This window comes from Lampetra fluviatilis, chromosome 68, assembly GCF_964198595.1.
Source record: "Lampetra fluviatilis chromosome 68, kcLamFluv1.1, whole genome shotgun sequence".
Taxonomy (NCBI): domain Eukaryota; kingdom Metazoa; phylum Chordata; class Hyperoartia; order Petromyzontiformes; family Petromyzontidae; genus Lampetra; species Lampetra fluviatilis.
This window is the reverse complement of record NC_136342.1, coordinates 5,133,658-5,153,005: the sequence shown is the minus strand read 5'-3', so window position 1 is coordinate 5,153,005 and position 19,348 is coordinate 5,133,658. Positions and strand designations below refer to the sequence as shown.

The 19,348-nt window shown below is 56.4% G+C and overlaps 1 protein-coding gene across 5 annotated transcripts in view; it reads left to right on the top strand.

Annotated features, from left to right (window-relative positions):
- Positions 1 to 18,908, top strand: part of LOC144952557 (long-chain fatty acid transport protein 1-like) — a 115,423-nt gene extending 96,515 nt beyond the window's left edge. For all 5 annotated transcript variants that reach the window (XM_078883015.1, XM_078883018.1, XM_078883016.1 and 2 more), the window contains exons 11-14: positions 953 to 1,090; positions 7,264 to 7,428; positions 13,393 to 13,539; positions 17,325 to 18,908. In XM_078883015.1, the coding sequence (XP_078739141.1) occupies positions 953 to 1,090; positions 7,264 to 7,428; positions 13,393 to 13,539; positions 17,325 to 17,482 (608 nt within the window). In that variant the 3' untranslated portion in view covers positions 17,483 to 18,908. The remainder of the gene's footprint in view (positions 1 to 952; positions 1,091 to 7,263; positions 7,429 to 13,392; positions 13,540 to 17,324) is intronic.
- Positions 18,909 to 19,348: the final 440 nt, after the last annotated feature.

Here is a 19,348-nt window from a genome sequence, read left to right as displayed (position 1 = left end):
TGAGTGAGAGTGTTTCACTAGGAGTGAGAGTGTGAGTGAGTGAGAGTGTTTCACTAGGAGTGTGAGTGTGAGTGAGTGAGAGTGTTTCACTAGGAGTGTGAGTGAGTGAGAGTGTTTCACTAGGAGTGTGAGTGAGTGAGAGTGTTTCACTAGGAGTGTGAGTGAGTGAGAGTGTTTCACTAGGAGTTGTGAGTGAGTGAGAGTGTTTCACTAGGAGTGAGAGTGTGATTGGTGGATCGCAGCGAACCTCCGGGCGAGGTCACCGCAGCAGGCTGATGCACGGGGGCAGCTGCCACTGGGGGTGCCCAAGGGGCAGCAGCAGCAGTAGTAGCAGCAGTAGCAGCTGCTACTGTTGCTGCAGCAGCAACAGTAGCAGCTGCTACTGTTGCTGCAGCAGCAGCAGCAGTAGCAGCTGCAGTAGCAGCAACAGTAATAGCAGCAACAGCAGCAGCAGCAACAGCAGCAACAGCAACAGCAGCAGCTGCTACTGTTGCAGCAGCAGCAACAGCAGCAGCAGTAGCAGCTGCTACTGCTGCAGCAGCAACAGCTGCAGCTGCATTAGCAGCAGCAGTAGTAGCAGCAGTAGCAGCAGCAGTAGTAGTAGCAGCAACAGCTGCAGCTGCAGTAGCAGCAACAGTAATAGCAGCAGCAGCAGCAGCAACAGCAGCAGCAGCAGTAGCAGCTGCTACTGTTGCTGCAGCAGCAACAGCAGCAGCAGTAGCAGCAGCAGTAAGTAGTAGCAGCAGCAGTAACTCCTCCACTACAGCTACCGTGCCCCCCCCTGTGCCCCCCCCCCTGTGCCCCCCCGTGCCCCCCCCCGTGCCCCCCCCCTGTGCCCCCCCCACCCCGTGCCCCCCCCCGTCTGTGCCCCCCCCCGTGCCCCCCCCCCCCGTGCCCCCCCCCCCCTCGTTGCCCCCCCCGTACTCCCCGTGCCCCCCCCCGTGCCCCCCAGGCGAGCCGGGTCAGCTGGTGGGGCGCGTGGTGCAGTCGGACCCGCTGCGGCGCTTCGACGGCTACGTGGACGAGTCGGCCAGCCACAAGAAGCTGGCGCACGACGTGTTCTCACGCGGAGACTGTGCCTACCTCTCTGGTGAGGGGTGACTCCTCACCCACTCACCCCACTCACCCGCTCACTCACCCACTCACCCACTCACTCACCCACTCACCCACCCACTCACCCACCCACCCACCCACCCACTCACCCACCCACCCACCCACTCACCCACCCACTCACTCACCCACTCACCCACCCACTCACCCACCACCCACTCACCCACTCACCCACCACCCACTCACCCACTCACCCACCACCCACTCACCCCACTCACCCACCACCCACTCACCCACTCACTCACCCTGCTCACCACCCACCCACTCACCCACCCACTCACCCACCCACTCACCCACTCACCCACCCACTCACCCACTCACCCACCCACTCACCCACTCACCACCCACTCCCACTCACCACACTCACCACCACCCACTCACCCACTCACCCACCCACTCAACCACCCACTCACCCACTCACACTCACCCTGCTCACCACCCACCCACTCACCCACCCACTCACCCACCCACTCACCCACTCACCCACCCCACTCACCCCACTCACCACCCACTCACTACCACTCACCCACCACCCACTCACCCACTCACCCACCCACTCAACCACCCCACTCACCCACTCACTCACCCTGCTCACCACCCACCCACTCACCCACCCACTCACCCACCCCACTCACCCACTCACCCACCCACTCACCCCACTCACCCACCCACTCACCCCATCCACCCACTCACTCACACCTATCCACTCACCCACTCACACCCACACACTCACCCACGTCGCCCCACCCACACACCCACCCACCCACCCACCCACTCACCCCACCCACCCCACCACCACCCACCCACCCACCCACTCACACCACCACTCACCCAGCCACTCACCCACCACTCACCCACTCACCCACTCACTCACCCACCCACTCACCCACCACCCACACCACCCACCCACCACTCACCCACACACCTTCCCACCCACCCACCACCCACCCACCACCCACCCACCTCACCCACCACCCACCCACCCACCCACCCACTCACCCACCACCCACCCACCCACCCACTCCACTCACCCACCACCCACCCACCCCACCCACCCACCACCCACCACCCACCCCTACCACCCACCACCCACCCACCCACCCCACCACCCACTCACACCACTCACCCACTCACCCACCACCCACACCACCCACTCACCCACCACCACACCCACCCATTCACCCACCACACCACCCACCCACTCACCCCACTCACCCACCACTCCCCACCTCACCCCACTCACCCACCACCCACCACCCACCACCCACCCACCCACTCACCCACCACCCACCACTCACCCACCCACCCACTCACCACCCACCACTCACTCCACCACCCACCCACTCACCCACTCACCCACCACTCACCCCACTCACCCACCCACTCACCCACCACCCACCCACCCACCCACCACTCACCCACTCACCTCCCACCCACCACCCCCACCCACCCACCCCTCACCCACCACCCACCCACTCACCACCCACCACCCACCCACCCATTCACCCACCACCCACCCACTCCACACCACTCACCCCACCCACCTCACCCACCCACTCACCCACCCACTCACCCATCACCCACCCACCCACCCACCACCCACCACTCCACACCCACCACCCACCCACTCACCCACCACCCACACCCACTCACCCACCAACTCACCCACCCACCCACCCCACTCACCCACCCCACCCACCCACTCACACCACCACCCACCCACCCACCCACCCACTCACCCACCCCACTCACCCACCCACCCACTCACCCACCCACTCACCCACCACCCACCCACCCACCCACTCACCACCCACTCACCACACCCACCCACCACTCACTCACCACCACCACCCACCCACCCACTCACCCACCACCACACCCACCCACCCACCACTCACCCACTCACCCACCCACGACTCACCCACTCACCTTCCCCACCACCCACCCACCACCACCCACTCCCACTCACCCACCACCCACCACCCACCCACCCACCACTCACCCACCACCACCCACTCACCACACCCACCACCCACCCACCCATTCACCCACCACCCACCCACCCACTCACCCACCACCCACCCACCCACTCACCCACCCACTCACCCACCCACCCACTCACCACCCACCACTCACCCACCCACCCACTCACCCACCACCCACCCACCCCACTCACCCACCCACTCACCCACACCCCACCCACTCACCCACCACCCACCCCACCCACTCACCACCCACCACTCACCCACCCACCCACTCACCCACTCACCCACCCACCCACTCACCCACCACCCACCCACCCACTCACCCACCCACTCACCCACTCACCACCGACTCACCCACTCACCCACCACCCACTCACCCACTCACCCACCCACTCAACCACCCACTCACCCACTCACCACCCACCCACCCACTCACCCACCCACTCACCCACTCACTCACCCACCACCCACCCACTCACCCACCACCCACCCACACCACCTCACCCCACCACCCACCCACTCACCACCCACCCACCCACCCACTCACCCACCCACTCACCCACCACCCACCCACCCACTCACCCACCCACTCACCCATCCACCCACCCACCCACTCACCACCCACCACTCACCCACCACCCACCCACTCACCCCACCACCCACCCACTCACCCACCTACTCACCCACCCACCCACCCACTCACCCACCCACCCACCCACACCACCCACTCACCCACCACCACCCACCCACCCACTCACCCACCCACTCACCACCACCCACCCACCCACCACCCACCCACTCACCACCCAACACTCACCCACCCACCCACTCACCCACCACCCACCCACCCACTCACCCACCACCCACCCACCCACCCACCCACCACTCACCCCCACTCACCCACCCACGACTCACCCACTCACCTTCCCCACCACCCACCCACCACCCACCCACTCACCCACTCACCCACCACCCACCCACCCACTCACCCACCACCCACCCACTCACCACCCACCACCCACCCACCCCATTCACCCACCACCCACCCACCCACTCACCCACCACCCACCCACCCACTCACCCACCCACTCACCCACCCACACTCACACACCACCCACCCACTCACCACCCACCACTCACACCACCCACCCACTCACCCACCACCCACCACCACCCACTCACCACCCACTCACCCACCACCCACCCACTCACCCACCACCCCACCCACCCACTCACCACCCACCACTCACCCACCCACCCACTCACCCACTCACCCACCCACCCACTCACCCACCACCCACCCACCCACTCACCCACCACTCACCCACTCACCCACCGACTCACCCACTCACCACCCACCCCACTCACCCACTCACTCCACCCACTCAACCACCCACTCACCCACTCACCACCCACCCACCCACTCACCACCCACCCACTCACCCACTCACTCACCCACCACCCACCCACTCACCCACCACCCACCCACCCACTCACCCACCACCCCACCCACTCACCCACCACCCACCCACTCACCCACCCACTCACCCCACCCACCACACCACCCACCCACCCACTCACCCCACCACTCACCCACCCACTCACCACCACCCACCCACCCACTCACCCACCACCCACCCACCCACTCACCCACCACCCACCCACCCACCCCACTCACCCACCCTACCACCCACCCACTCACCCCACCCACCCACCCACCCACCCACTCACCCACCACTCACCCACCCACCCACCCACCCACTCACCCACCACTCACCCACCCTGCTCACCCCGCCCACCCACCCACCACTCACCCACCCACCCACTCACCCACCACCCACTCACCCACCCACTCACCCACCACCCACCCACCCACTCACCACCCACCACTCACCCACCCACCCACTCACCCACCACCCACCCACCCACTCACCCACCCACTCACCCACTCACCACCCACTCACCCACTCACCCCACCACCCACTCACCCACTCACCCACCCACTCAACCACCCACTCACCCACTCACCACCCCACCCACCCACTCACCCACCCACTCACCCACCCACTCACCCACCCACTCACTCATCCACCCACTCACTCACCCACTCACCCACCCCACTCACCCACCACCCACCCACCCACCCACCCACCCACTCACCCACCACCCACCCACTCACCCACCACCCACCCACCCACCCACTCACCCACCCACTCACCCACCACCCCACCCACCCACTCACCACCCACCACTCACCCCACCCACTCACCCACCACCCACCCACCCACTCACCCACCACCCACCCACCCACCCACTCACCACCACCACTCACCCACCCACTCACCCACCACCCACCCACCCACCCACACCACCACCCACCCACCCACCCACTCACCCACCACCCACCCACCCACCCACTCACCCACCACCCACCCACCCACCCACTCACCCACCACTCACCCCACCCACCACTCACCCACCCACCCACCACTCACCCCACCCACTCACCCACCACCCACCCACCCACTCACCCACCACCCACCCACTCACCCACCACCCACCCACCCACCCACTCACCCACCACCCCACCCACCCACCCACTCACCCAGCACCCACCCACCCACCCACTCACCCAACACTCACCCACCCACCCACCCACTCACCCACCACCCACCCACACACCCACTCACCCACCACTCACCCACCCACCCACCCACTCACCCACTCACCCACCCACCCACTCACCCACCACCCACCCACCAACCCACTCACCCACCTACCACCCACCCACCACCCACCCACCCACTCACCCACCACTCACCCACCCTGCTCACCCCGCCCACCCCACCCACCTCACCCCACCCACCCACTCACCCACCACCCACCCACCCACTCACCCACCACCCACCCACCCACCCACTCACCCACCACCCACCCACCCACTCACCCACCACCCACCCACCCACCCACTCACCCACCACCCACCCACCCACTCACCCACCACCCACCCACCCACTCACCCACCACCCACCCACCCACTCACCCACCACTCACCCCACCTACCCACCCACCACTCACCCACTCACCCACCAACCACCCACCCACCCACTCACCCACCCACTCACCCCACCACCCACCCACCCACCCACTCACCACCCACCACTCACCCACCCACTCACCCACCACCCACCCACCCACCTCACCCACCACCCTCCCACCCACCCACTCACCACCCACCACTCACCCACCCACTCACCCACCACCCACCCACCCACTCACCCACCACCCACCCCACCCACCCACCCACTCACCCACCACCCACCCCACCCACTCACCCACCACCCACCCACCCACTCACCCACCACCCCACCCACCCACTCACCCACCACCCACCCACCCACTCACCCACCACTCACCCACCCACCCACCACTCACCCACCCACTCACCACCACCCACCCACCCACTCACCCACCACCCACCCACCACTCACCCACCACCCACCCACCCACTCACCCACCACCCACCCACCCACCCACTCACCCAACACTCACCCACCCACCCACTCACCCACCACCCACCCACCCACTCACCCACTCACCCACCACCCACCCACCCACTCACCCACCACCCACCCACCCACTCACCCCACTCACCCACCACCCACCCACCCACTCACCCACCACCCACCCACCCACTCACCCACCCACTCACCACCCACCACTCACCCCACTCACCCACCACTCACTCACCCACCCTGCTCACCCCGCCCACTCACCCACCACCACTCCACCCACCCACTCACCCACTCACCCACCACCCACCCACCCCCACTCACCACCACACCCACCCACCCACTCACCCACCACCCACCCACCCACCCACCCACCCACCCACCCACTCACCCACCACTCACCCACCCACCCACTCACCCACCACTCACCCACCCCACCCACTCACCCCACCACCCACCCACCCACCCACTCACCACCCACCCACTCACCACCACCACTCACCCCACCCACTCACCACCACCACCCACCCACCCACCCACCACTCACCCACCCACCCACCCACCACCCACCCACTCACCCACCACCCACCCACCCCTGCTGACCCCGCCCACCCACCCACCACTCACCCACCCACTCACCCCCCCCCCGCCCCCAGGCGACGTGCTGGTGATGGACGATCTTGGCTACATGTTTTTCCGCGACCGCACGGGCGACACGTTCCGCTGGCGTGGGGAGAACGTCTCCTCCACGGAGGTGGAGGGCGCCCTGAGCCGCTCGCTCGGCATGGCCGCCGTGGCCGTCTACGGCGTGGAAGTGCCCGGTGAGGGGACGGCGCTCACCACACTGCTCACCACTCACCACTCACCACACCACTCACCACTCACCACACCACTCACCACACCACTCAGCACACCACTCACCACACCACTCACCACACTGCTCACCACTCACCACACTCCTCACCACTCACCACACCACTCACCACACCACTCACCACTCACCACACCAGTCACCACTCACCACACCACTCACCACACCACTCACCACTCACCACACCACTCACCACACTGCTCACCACTCACCACACCGCTCACCACACCACTCACCACTCACCACACCACTCACCACACCACTCACCACTCACCACTCACCACACCGCTCACCACTCACCACACCGCTCACCACACCACTCACCACTCACCACACCACTCACCACTCACCACACCACTCACCACACCACTCACCACACCACTCACCACTCACCACTCACCACACACCACTCACCAAACCACTCACCACACCACTCACCACTCACCACTCACCACACCACTCACCACTCACCACACCACTCACCAAACCACTCACCACACCACTCACCACACACACTCACCACACCCACTCACCACACCACTCACCACTCACCACTCACCACACCACTCACCACACCACTCACCACACCACTCACCACACCACTCACCACTCACCACACTCCTCACCACTCACCACACCACTCACCACACCACTCACCACACCACTCACCACACCACTCACCACACCACTCACCACTCACCACACCACTCACCACACCACTCACCACACCACTCACCACACCACTCACCACACCACTCACCACACCACTCACCACTCACCACACCACTCACCACTCACCACACCACTCACCACACCACTCACCACACCACTCCCCCACTCACCACACCGCTCACCACACACTCACCACACCACTCACCACTCACCACACCACTCACCACACCACTCACCACTCACCACACCACTCACCAAATTACTCACCACACCACTCACCACTCACCACTCACCACACCACTCACCACTCACCACACCACTCACCAAACCACTCACCACACCACTCACCACACCACTCACCACACCACTCACCACACCACTCACCAAACCACTCACCACACCACTCACCACTCACCACTCACCAAACCACTCACCACACCACTCACCACTCACCACACCACTCACCACTCACCACTCACCACACCGCTCACCACACCGCTCACCACACCACTCACCACTCACCACACCATTCACCACACTGCTCACCACTCACCACTCACCACACCACTCACCACTCACCACACCACTCACCACACCACTCACCACACCACTCACCACACCACTCACCACTCACCACACCACTCACCACTCACCACACCACTCACCACACCACTCACCACGCCGCTCACCACTCACCACTCACCACACCACTCACCACACCACTCACCACACCACTCACCACACCACTCACCACTCACCACACCACTCACCACGCCGCTCACCACTCACCACTCACCGCTCACCACTCACCACACCACTCACCAAACCACTCACCACTCACCACTCACCACACCACTCACCACACCACTCACCAAACCACTCACCACTCACCACTCACCACACCACTCACCACTCACCACTCACCACACCACTCACCACACCACTCACCACTCACCACACCACTCACCACACCACTCACCACTCACCACACCACTCACCACACCACTCACCACTCACCACACCACTCACCACACCACTCACCACTCACCACACCACTCACCAAACCACTCACCACGCCGCTCACCACTCACCACTCACCACACCACTCACCACACCACTCACCACACCACTCACCACTCACCACACCACTCACCACACCACTCACCACTCACCACTCACCACACCACTCACCACTCACCACACCACTCACCACTCACCACTCACCACACCTCTCACCACACCACTCACCACACCACTCACCACACCACTCACCACTCACCGCTCACCACACCTCTCACCACACCGCTCACCACACCACTCACCACACCGCTCACTACTCACCGCTCACCACTCACCACTCACCACACCACTCACCGCTCACCACTCACCACACCACTCACCAAACCACTCACCACACCACTCACCAAACCACTCACCACTCACCACACCACTCACCAAAGCACTCACCACACCACTCACCACACCACTCACCACTCACCACTCACCACACCACTCACCACACCACTCACCACTCACCACTCACCACACCACTCACCACACCACTCACCACTCACCACTCACCACACCACTCACCACACCACTCACCACGCCGCTCACCACTCACCACTCACCACACCACTCATCACTCACCACTCACCACACCACTCACCAAACCACTCACCACACCACTCACCACTCACCACTCACCACACCACTCACCACACCACTCACCACTCACCACTCACCACACCACTCACCACACCACTCACCACACCACTCACCACTCACCACTCACCACACCACTCACCACACCACTCACCACACCACTCACCACTCACCACTCACCACACCACTCACCACTCACCACACCCCTCACCACGCCGCTCACCACTCACCACACCACTCACCACTCACCACACCACTCACCGCTCACCACTCACCACATCACTCACCACACCACTCACCACACCACTCACCACACCACTCACCACACCACTCACCAAACCACTCACCACACCACTCACCACTCACCACACCACTCACCACTCACCACTCACCACACCGCTCACCACACCGCTCACCACACCACTCACCACTCACCACACCATTCACCATACCACTCACCACTCACCACACCACTCACCACACCACTCACCACTCACCACTCACCACACCACTCACCAAACCACTCACCACACCACTCACCACTCACCACTCACCACACCACTCACCACACCACTCACCACACCACTCACCACTCACCACACCACTCACCACACCACTCACCACTCACCACACCACTCACCACTCACCACACCACTCACCAAACCACTCACCACGCCGCTCACCACTCACGACTCACCACACCACTCACCACACCACTCACCACACCACTCACCACTCACCACACCACTCACCACACCACTCACCACTCACCACTCACCACACCACTCACCACTCACCACACCACTCACCACTCACCACTCACCACACCTCTCACCACACCACTCACCACACCACTCACCACACCACTCACCACTCACCGCTCACCACACCTCTCACCACACCGCTCACCACACCACTCACCACACCGCTCACCACTCACCGCTCATCACTCACCACTCACCACACCACTCACCGCTCACCACTCACCACACCACTCACCAAACCACTCACCACACCACTCACCAAACCACTCACCACTCACCACACCACTCACCAAACCACTCACCACACCACTCACCACGCCACTCACCACTCACCACACCACTCACCAAACCACTCACCACACCACTCACCACACCACTCACCAAACCACTCACCACACCACTCACCACACCACTCACCACTCACCACTCACCACACCACTCACCAAACCACTCACCACACCACTCACCACTCACCACACCACTCACCACTCACCACACCACTCACCACACCACTCACCACTCACCACACCACTCACCACTCACCACACCACTCACCACACCACTCACCACGCCGCTCACCACTCACCACTCACCACACCACTCACCACACCACTCACCACACCACTCACCACACCACTCACCACTCACCACTCACCACACCACTCACCACGCCGCTCACCACTCACCGCTCACCACTCACCACACCACTCACCAAACCACTCACCACTCACCACTCACCACACCACTCACCACACCACTCACCAAACCACTCACCACTCACCACACCACTCACCACTCACCACTCACCACACCACTCACCACACCACTCACCACTCACCACACCACTCACCAAACCACTCACCACTCACCACTCACCACACCACTCACCACACCACTCACCAAACCACTCACCACTCACCACACCACTCACCACTCACCACTCACCACACCACTCACCACACCACTCACCACTCACCACACCACTCACCAAACCACTCACCACACCACTCACCACGCCGCTCACCACTCACCACTCAACACACCACTCACCACTCACCACTCACCACACCACTCACCAAACCACTCACCACACCACTCACCACTCACCACACCACTCACCACTCACCACACCACTCACCACGCCGCTCACCACTCACCAATCACCACACCACTCACCAAACCACTCACCACACCACTCACTACTCACCACACCACTCACCACTCACCACACCACTCACCAAACCACTCACCACACCACTCACCACTCACCACACCACTCACCACACCACTCACCACACCACTCACCACTCACCACACCACTCACCACACCACTCACCACTCACCACACCACTCACCACACCACTCACCACTCACCACACCACTCACCAAACCACTCACCACGCCGCTCACCACTCACCACTCACCACACCACTCACCACACCACTCACCAAACCACTCACCACGCCGCTCACCACTCACCACTCACCAAACCACTCACCACACCACTCACCACTCACCACACCACTCACCACACTGCTGACCACACCACTCACCACACCACTCACCGCTCGCCATGCCGATGATTGTGATGATTGTGATGATGATGATTGTGATGATTGTGATGATTGTGATTGTGATGATTGTGATGATTGCGATGATTGTGATGTTTGTGATGATTGTGATGATTGTGATGGCGATGATTGTGATGGCGATGATTGCGATGGCGATGATTGCGATGATTGTGATGATTGTGATGATTGCGATGATTGCGATGGTTGCGATGATTGTGATTGCGACGATGGTGATGATTGTGATGATTGCGATGATTGTGATGGTGATGATTGTGATGATTGTGATGGTGATGATTGTGATGATGGTGATGATTGTGATGATTGTGATGGCGATGATTGCGATGATGGTGATGATTGCGATGATTGCGATGATTGCGATGATTGTGATGATTGCGATGGTGATGATTGTGATGATTGTGATGATGGCTATGGTGATGATTGCGATGATTGCGATGGTTGCGATTATTGTGATGGTGATGATTGTGATGATTGTGATAATTGTGATGGTGATGATTGTGATGATGGTGATGATTGTGATGATTGTGATGGCGATGATTGCCATGATGGTGATGATTGTGATGATTGCGATGATTGCGATGATTGTGATGATTGCGATGGTGATGATTGTGATGATTGTGATGATGGCTATGGTGATGATTGCGATGATTGCGATGGTTGCGATGATTGTGATTGCGACGATGGTGATGATTGTGATGATTGTGATGATTGTGATGATTGTGATGATGGCTATGGTGATGATTGCGATGATTGCGATGGTTGCGATGATTGTGATTGCGACGATTGCGACGATGGTGATGATTGTGATGATTGCGATGATTGTGATGATTGCGATGATTGCGATGGTTGCGATGATTGTGATTGCGACGATGGTGATGATTGTGATGATTGCGATGATTGTGATGGTGATGATTGTGATGATTGTGATGATGGTGATGATTGTTATGGTGATGATTGTGATGATGGTGATGATTGTGATGATTGTGATGGCGATGATTGCGATGATGGTGATGATTGTGATGATTGCGATGATTGCGATGATTGCGATGATTGTGATGATTGCGATGGTGATGATTGTGATGATTGTGATGATGGCTATGGTGATGATTGCGATGATTGCGATGGTTGCGATGATTGTGATTGCGACGATGGTGACGATTGCGATGATTGCGATGATTGCGATGATTGCGATGATTGCGATGATTGCGATGGTTCCCCGTGCAGGCGTGGAGGGCAAGGCCGGCATGGCCGCCATTGCGGACCCTGCGGGCACCCTGGACGTGGCGGCGCTGCATGAGGCGCTGCAGGGGGCCCTGCCCCCCTACGCACGCCCACTGTTCCTGCGCGTGCTGGAGCGCCTCGCCACCACCAGTACGCACCAACACCAGTAGTGCACTACCACCACCAGTACGCACCAACACCAACACCAGTAGTGCACTACCACCACACCACCAGTAGTAGTGCACTACCACCACCACCAGTAGTAGTGCACTACCACCACCACCACCAGTACGCACCAACACCAGTAGTGCACTACCACCACCACCACCAGTAGTGCACTACCACCACCACCACCACCAGTAGTGCACTACCACCACACTAGTTACTACCACACTACTACCACACCACCACCACACTAGTCACTACCACCACACCACCACCACCACCAGTACGCACCAACACCACCACCACCACACTACCACCACACTAGTCACTACCACCACCAGTAGGCACCACCACCACCACCAGTAGTGCACTACCGCACTACCGCACTGCCACCACCAGTAGGCACCACCACCAGTAGTGCACTACCACCACCACCACCAGTAGTGCACTACCACCACCACCAGTAGGCACCACCACCGCCACCAGTAGTGCACTACCACAACACCACCACCACCACCAGTAGTGCACCACCGCACTACCACCACAGTAGGCACTACCACCAAACCACCACCACCACCAGTAGGCACCACCACCACACTACCACCACACCACCACCACCAGTAGTGCACCACCGCACTACCACCACAGTAGGCACTACCACCACACTAGTCACTACCACCACACTAGTCACTACCACCACACTAGGCACTACACTAATGTACTAGTAGTGTAGTGTGTAGTGTAGTGTGTAGTGTAGTGTATAGTAGTGTATAGTGTAGTGTATAGTAGTGTATAGTGTAGTGTGTAGTGTAGTGTGTAGTGTATAGTGTAGTGTATAGTGTAGTATATAGTGTATAGTGTAGTGCATAGTGTAGTGTATAGTGTAGTGTATAGTGTAGTGTATAGTGTAGTGTATAGTGTATAGTGTAGTGTGTAGTGTAGTGTATAGTGTAGTGTATGGTGTAGTGTGTAGTGTATAGTGTAGTGTAGTATAAAGTATAGTGTATAGTGTAGTGTATAGTAGTGTATAGTGTAGTGTATAGTGTAGTGTATAGTGTAGTGTATAGTGTAGTGTATAGTGTAGTGTATAGTAGTGTAGTGTATAGTAGTGTATAGTGTAGTGTGTAGTGTAGTGTATAGTGTAGTGTGTAGTGTAGTGTATAGTGTAGTGTGTAGTGTAGTGTGTAGTGTAGTGTGTAGTGTATAGTGTAGTATATAGTGTATAGTGTAGTGCATAGTGTAGTGTATAGTGTAGTGTATAGTGTAGTGTATAGTGTAGTGTATAGTGTAGTGTATAGTGTAGTGTGTAGTGTATAGTGTAGTGTAGTATATAGTGTAGTGTATAGTGTAGTGTATAGTGTAGTGTATAGTAGTGTATAGTGTAGTGTATAGTAGTGTATAGTGTAGTGTATAGTGTAGTGTATAGTAGTGTTTAGTAGTGTATAGTGTAGTGTATAGTGTAGTGTATAGTGTAGTGTATAGTAGTGTATAGTGTAGTGTATAGTGTAGTGTATAGTAGTGTATAGTAGTGTATAGTAGTGTATAGTGTAGTATATAGTGTAGTGTATAGTGTAGTGTATAGTGTAGTGTATAGTAGTGTATAGTAGTGTATAGTGTAGTGTATAGTAGTGTATAGTAGTGTATAGTGTAGTGTATAGTGTAGTGTATAGTGTATAGTGTAGTGTATAGTGTAGTGTGTAGTGTAGTGTGTAGTGTAGTGTATAGTGTAGTGTATAGTGTAGTGTATAGTGTAGTGTATAGTGTATAGTGTAGTGTATAGTGTAGTGTATAGTGTATAGTGTAGTGTATAGTGTAGTGTATAGTAGTGTATAGTGTAGTGTATAGTGTAGTGTATAGTAGTGTATAGTGTAGTGTATATTATAGTGTATAGTGTAGTGTATAGTGTAGTGTATAGTGTAGTGTATAGTGTATAGTAGTGTATAGTGTAGTGTATAGTAGTGTATAGTGTAGTGTATAGTAGTGTATAGTGTAGTGTATAGTGTAGTGTATAGTAGTGTATAGTGTAGTGTATAGTGTAGTGTATAGTAGTGTATAGTAGTGTATAGTGTAGTGTATAGTGTAGTGTATAGTGTATATTATAGTGTATAGTGTAGTGTATAGTGTATATTATAGTGTATAGTGTAGTGTATAGTGTATAGTGTAGTGTATAGTGTAGTGTATAGCAGAGGTGTGGACTCGAGTCATGTGACTTGGACTCGAGTCAGACTCGAGTCATGAATTTGATGACTTGCGACTCGACTTGGACTTGCATAACAATGACTTTGTCCCACCTATGAGATGTGGACTCGAGTCATGTGACTTGGACTCGAGTCAGACTCGAGTCATGAATTTGATGACTTGCGACTCGACTTGGACTTGCATAACAATGACTTTGTCCCACCTCTGGTGTATAGTAGTGTATAGTGTAGTGTATAGTATAGTGTATAGTGTAGTGTATAGTGTAGTGTATAGTAGTGTATAGTGTAGTGTATAGTGTATAGTGTAGTGTATAGTGTAGTGTATAGTGTAGTGTATAGTAGTGTATAGTATAGTGTATAGTGTAGTGTATAGTATAGTGTATAGTATAGTGTATAGTGTAGTGTATAGTGTAGTGTATAGTAGTGTATAGTGTAGTGTATAGTGTAGTGTATATTATATTGTATAGTGTAGTGTATAGTGTAGTGTATATTATAGTGTATAGTATAGTGTATAGTGTAGTGTATAGTGTAGTGTATAGTGTGTAGTGTAGTGTATATTGTAGTGTATAGTGTAGTGTATAGTAGTGTATAGTAGTGTATAGTGTAGTGTATTGTGTAGTGTATAGTAGTGTAGTGTATAGTAGTGTAGTGTATAGTGTAGTGTATAGTAGTGTAGTGTATAGTGTAGTGTATAGTGTAGTGTATAGTGTAGTGTATAGTGTAGTGTATAGTAGTGTAGTGTATAGTGTAGTGTATAGTGTAGTGTGTAGTGTAGTGTGTAGTGTAGTGTATAGTGTAGTGTATAGTGTAGTGTATTGTAGTGTATAGTAGTGTATAGTGTAGTGTATAGTGTAGTGTATAGTGTAGTGTATAGTGTATAGTATAGTGTAGTGTATAGTGTAGTGTAGTGTATAGTGTAGTGTATAGTAGTGTATAGTGTAGTGTATAGTAGTGTATAGTGTAGTGTATAGTGTAGTGTATAGTGTATAGTATAGTGTAGTGTATAGTGTAGTGTAGTGTATAGTGTAGTGTATAGTAGTGTATAGTGTAGTGTATAGTGTATAGTGTAGTGTATAGTAGTGTATAGTAGTGTATAGTGTATAGTATAGTGTAGTGTATAGTATAGTGTATAGTGTAGTGTATAGTGTAGTGTATAGTGTAGTGTATAGTGTAGTGTATAGCAGAGGTGTGGACTCGAGTCATGTGACTTGGACTCGAGTCAGACTCGAGTCATGAATTTGATGACTTGCGACTCGACTTGGACTTGCATAACAATGACTTTGTCCCACCTATGAGATGTGGACTCGAGTCATGTGACTTGGACTCGAGTCAGACTCGAGTCATGAATTTGATGACTTGCGACTCGACTTGGACTTGCATAACAATGACTTTGTCCCACCTCTGGTGTATAGTGTAGTGTATAGTGTATAGTATAGTGTAGTGTATAGTATAGTGTATAGTGTAGTGTATAGTGTAGTGTATAGTGTATAGTATAGTGTAGTGTATAGTGTAGTGTATAGTGTATAGTGTAGTGTATAGTGTAGTGTATATTGACGCTGCTTCTCTACCCAGGCACCTTCAAGCTGCAGAAGACGGATCTCCGCCGCCAGGGCTACGACCCCCGCACCCTCACGGACCGCCTCTACTTCCTGGACGCCAGGCGTCGCGCATACGTGCCGCTCACACCGGCGCTGTACAGCGACATCGTGAGCGGACACGCAAAGCTGTGACCGCTCCTCCACTCCACCTCCTACTCCACCTCCACCTCCACCACCACCTCCACCACCTCCACCATCTCCACCACCACCTCCACCACCTCCTCCTCCTCCACCACCTCCACCTCCTCCACCACCTCCACCTCCTTCACCTCCTCATCCTCCACCTCCCCCTCCACCTCCTTCACCTCCTCCACCTCCTCATCCTCTATCTCCACCACCTCCACCACCTCCTCCTCCTCCCCCTCCACCTCCACCACCTCCTCCACCTCCTCCGCTCTCCTCGCCGTCCCTCCGACCCTCACCGCCGACGTGATTATCGATTGTCCCCTCATCGCCGTGGTTACCGGTTACCCAATCCCGGTTGACAACCCGCGCGTGTGTATGTCAGTGTGTGTGTGAGTGTGTGTCAGTGTGTGTGTCAGTGTGTGTGAGTGTGTGTGTGAGTGTGTGTGAGTGTGTGAGTGTCAGTGTGTGTGTGTCAGTGTGAGTGTATGTGAGTGTGTGATTGTGAGTGTGTGTCAATGTTTGTGTGAGTGTGTGAGTGTGTGATTGTGAGTGTCAGTGTGAGTGTGTGTCAGTGTGAGTGTGTGTGTGAGTGTGTGAGTGTCAGTGTGTGAGTGTGAGTGTCAGTGTGTGTGTGTCAGTGTGAGTGTATGTGAGTGTGTGATTGTGAGTGTGTGTCAATGTTTGTGTGAGTGTGTGAGTGTGTGATTGTGAGTGTCAGTGTGAGTGTGTGTCAGTGTGAGTGTGTGTGTGAGTGTGTGAGTGTCAGTGTGTGAGTGTGAGTGTCAGTGTGAGTGTGTGTCAGTGTGTGTGTGAGAGTGTGTGTGTGTGTGAGTGTGTGAGTGTGTGATTGTGAGTGTCAGTGTGAGTGAGTGTCAGTGTGTGTGAGTGTGTGTGTGAGTGTGTGTGAGTGTGTGTGTGAGTGTGTGTGTGTCAGTGTGAGTGTATGTGAGTGTGTGATTGTGAGTGTGTGTCAATGTTTGTGTGAGTGTGTGAGTGTGTGAGTGTGTGATTGTGAGTGTCAGTGTGAGTGTGTGTGTGTGAGTGTGTGAGTGTCAGTGTGTGAGTGTGAGTGTCAGTGTGAGTGTGTGTCAGTGTGTGTGTGAGAGTGTGTGTGTGTGAGTGTGTGTGCAGCAGCAGCGTCGCCACCCCCTACTGACAGACTGAAGCACAGAGACAGCTGCCCCTGGGGGTGCCCCTAGGCCACCCCTCTCCTGCCAACTCCTGACAGCGAATCTTGAGACTCCGTGAGACTCTCTTGGGCTGAGCAAGTCGACATCGTAATGACGCCTCGTTGTTGTTGTTACTTTAAGTGTGCCTCTGGTGTCGGGGTGTTTGAATCGTGCGTCGATTAGACGCTTGCGACGTTTGTTTTTAGAAGTTCGTGATTTGTACGGAATTAAACGATTTGAGGTTGGGATCTCTGCCACTTCAAGCGCGTCCCCGTGTGGATTCTGAGTTTCAACGTCGGAGGAGGAATGGACTCAGTGGTGCTGAGACACACAGACTCATCGGAGAGACCCATAGACTCACCACACAGAGAGCCATAGACTCACCACACAGAGAGCCATAGACTCACCACACAGAGAGCCACAGACTCACCACACAGAGAGCCATAGACTCACCACACAGAAACCCACAGACTCACCACACAGAGACCCATAGACTCGTCACACAGAGACCCACAGACTCACCACACAGAGACCCACAGACTCACCACACAGAGACCCACAGACTCACCACACAGAGAGCCATAGACTCACCACACAGAGAGCCATAGACTCACCACACAGAGAGCCACAGACTCACCACACAGAGCCATAGACTCACCACACAGAGAGCCATAGACTCACCACACAGAGACCCATAGACTCA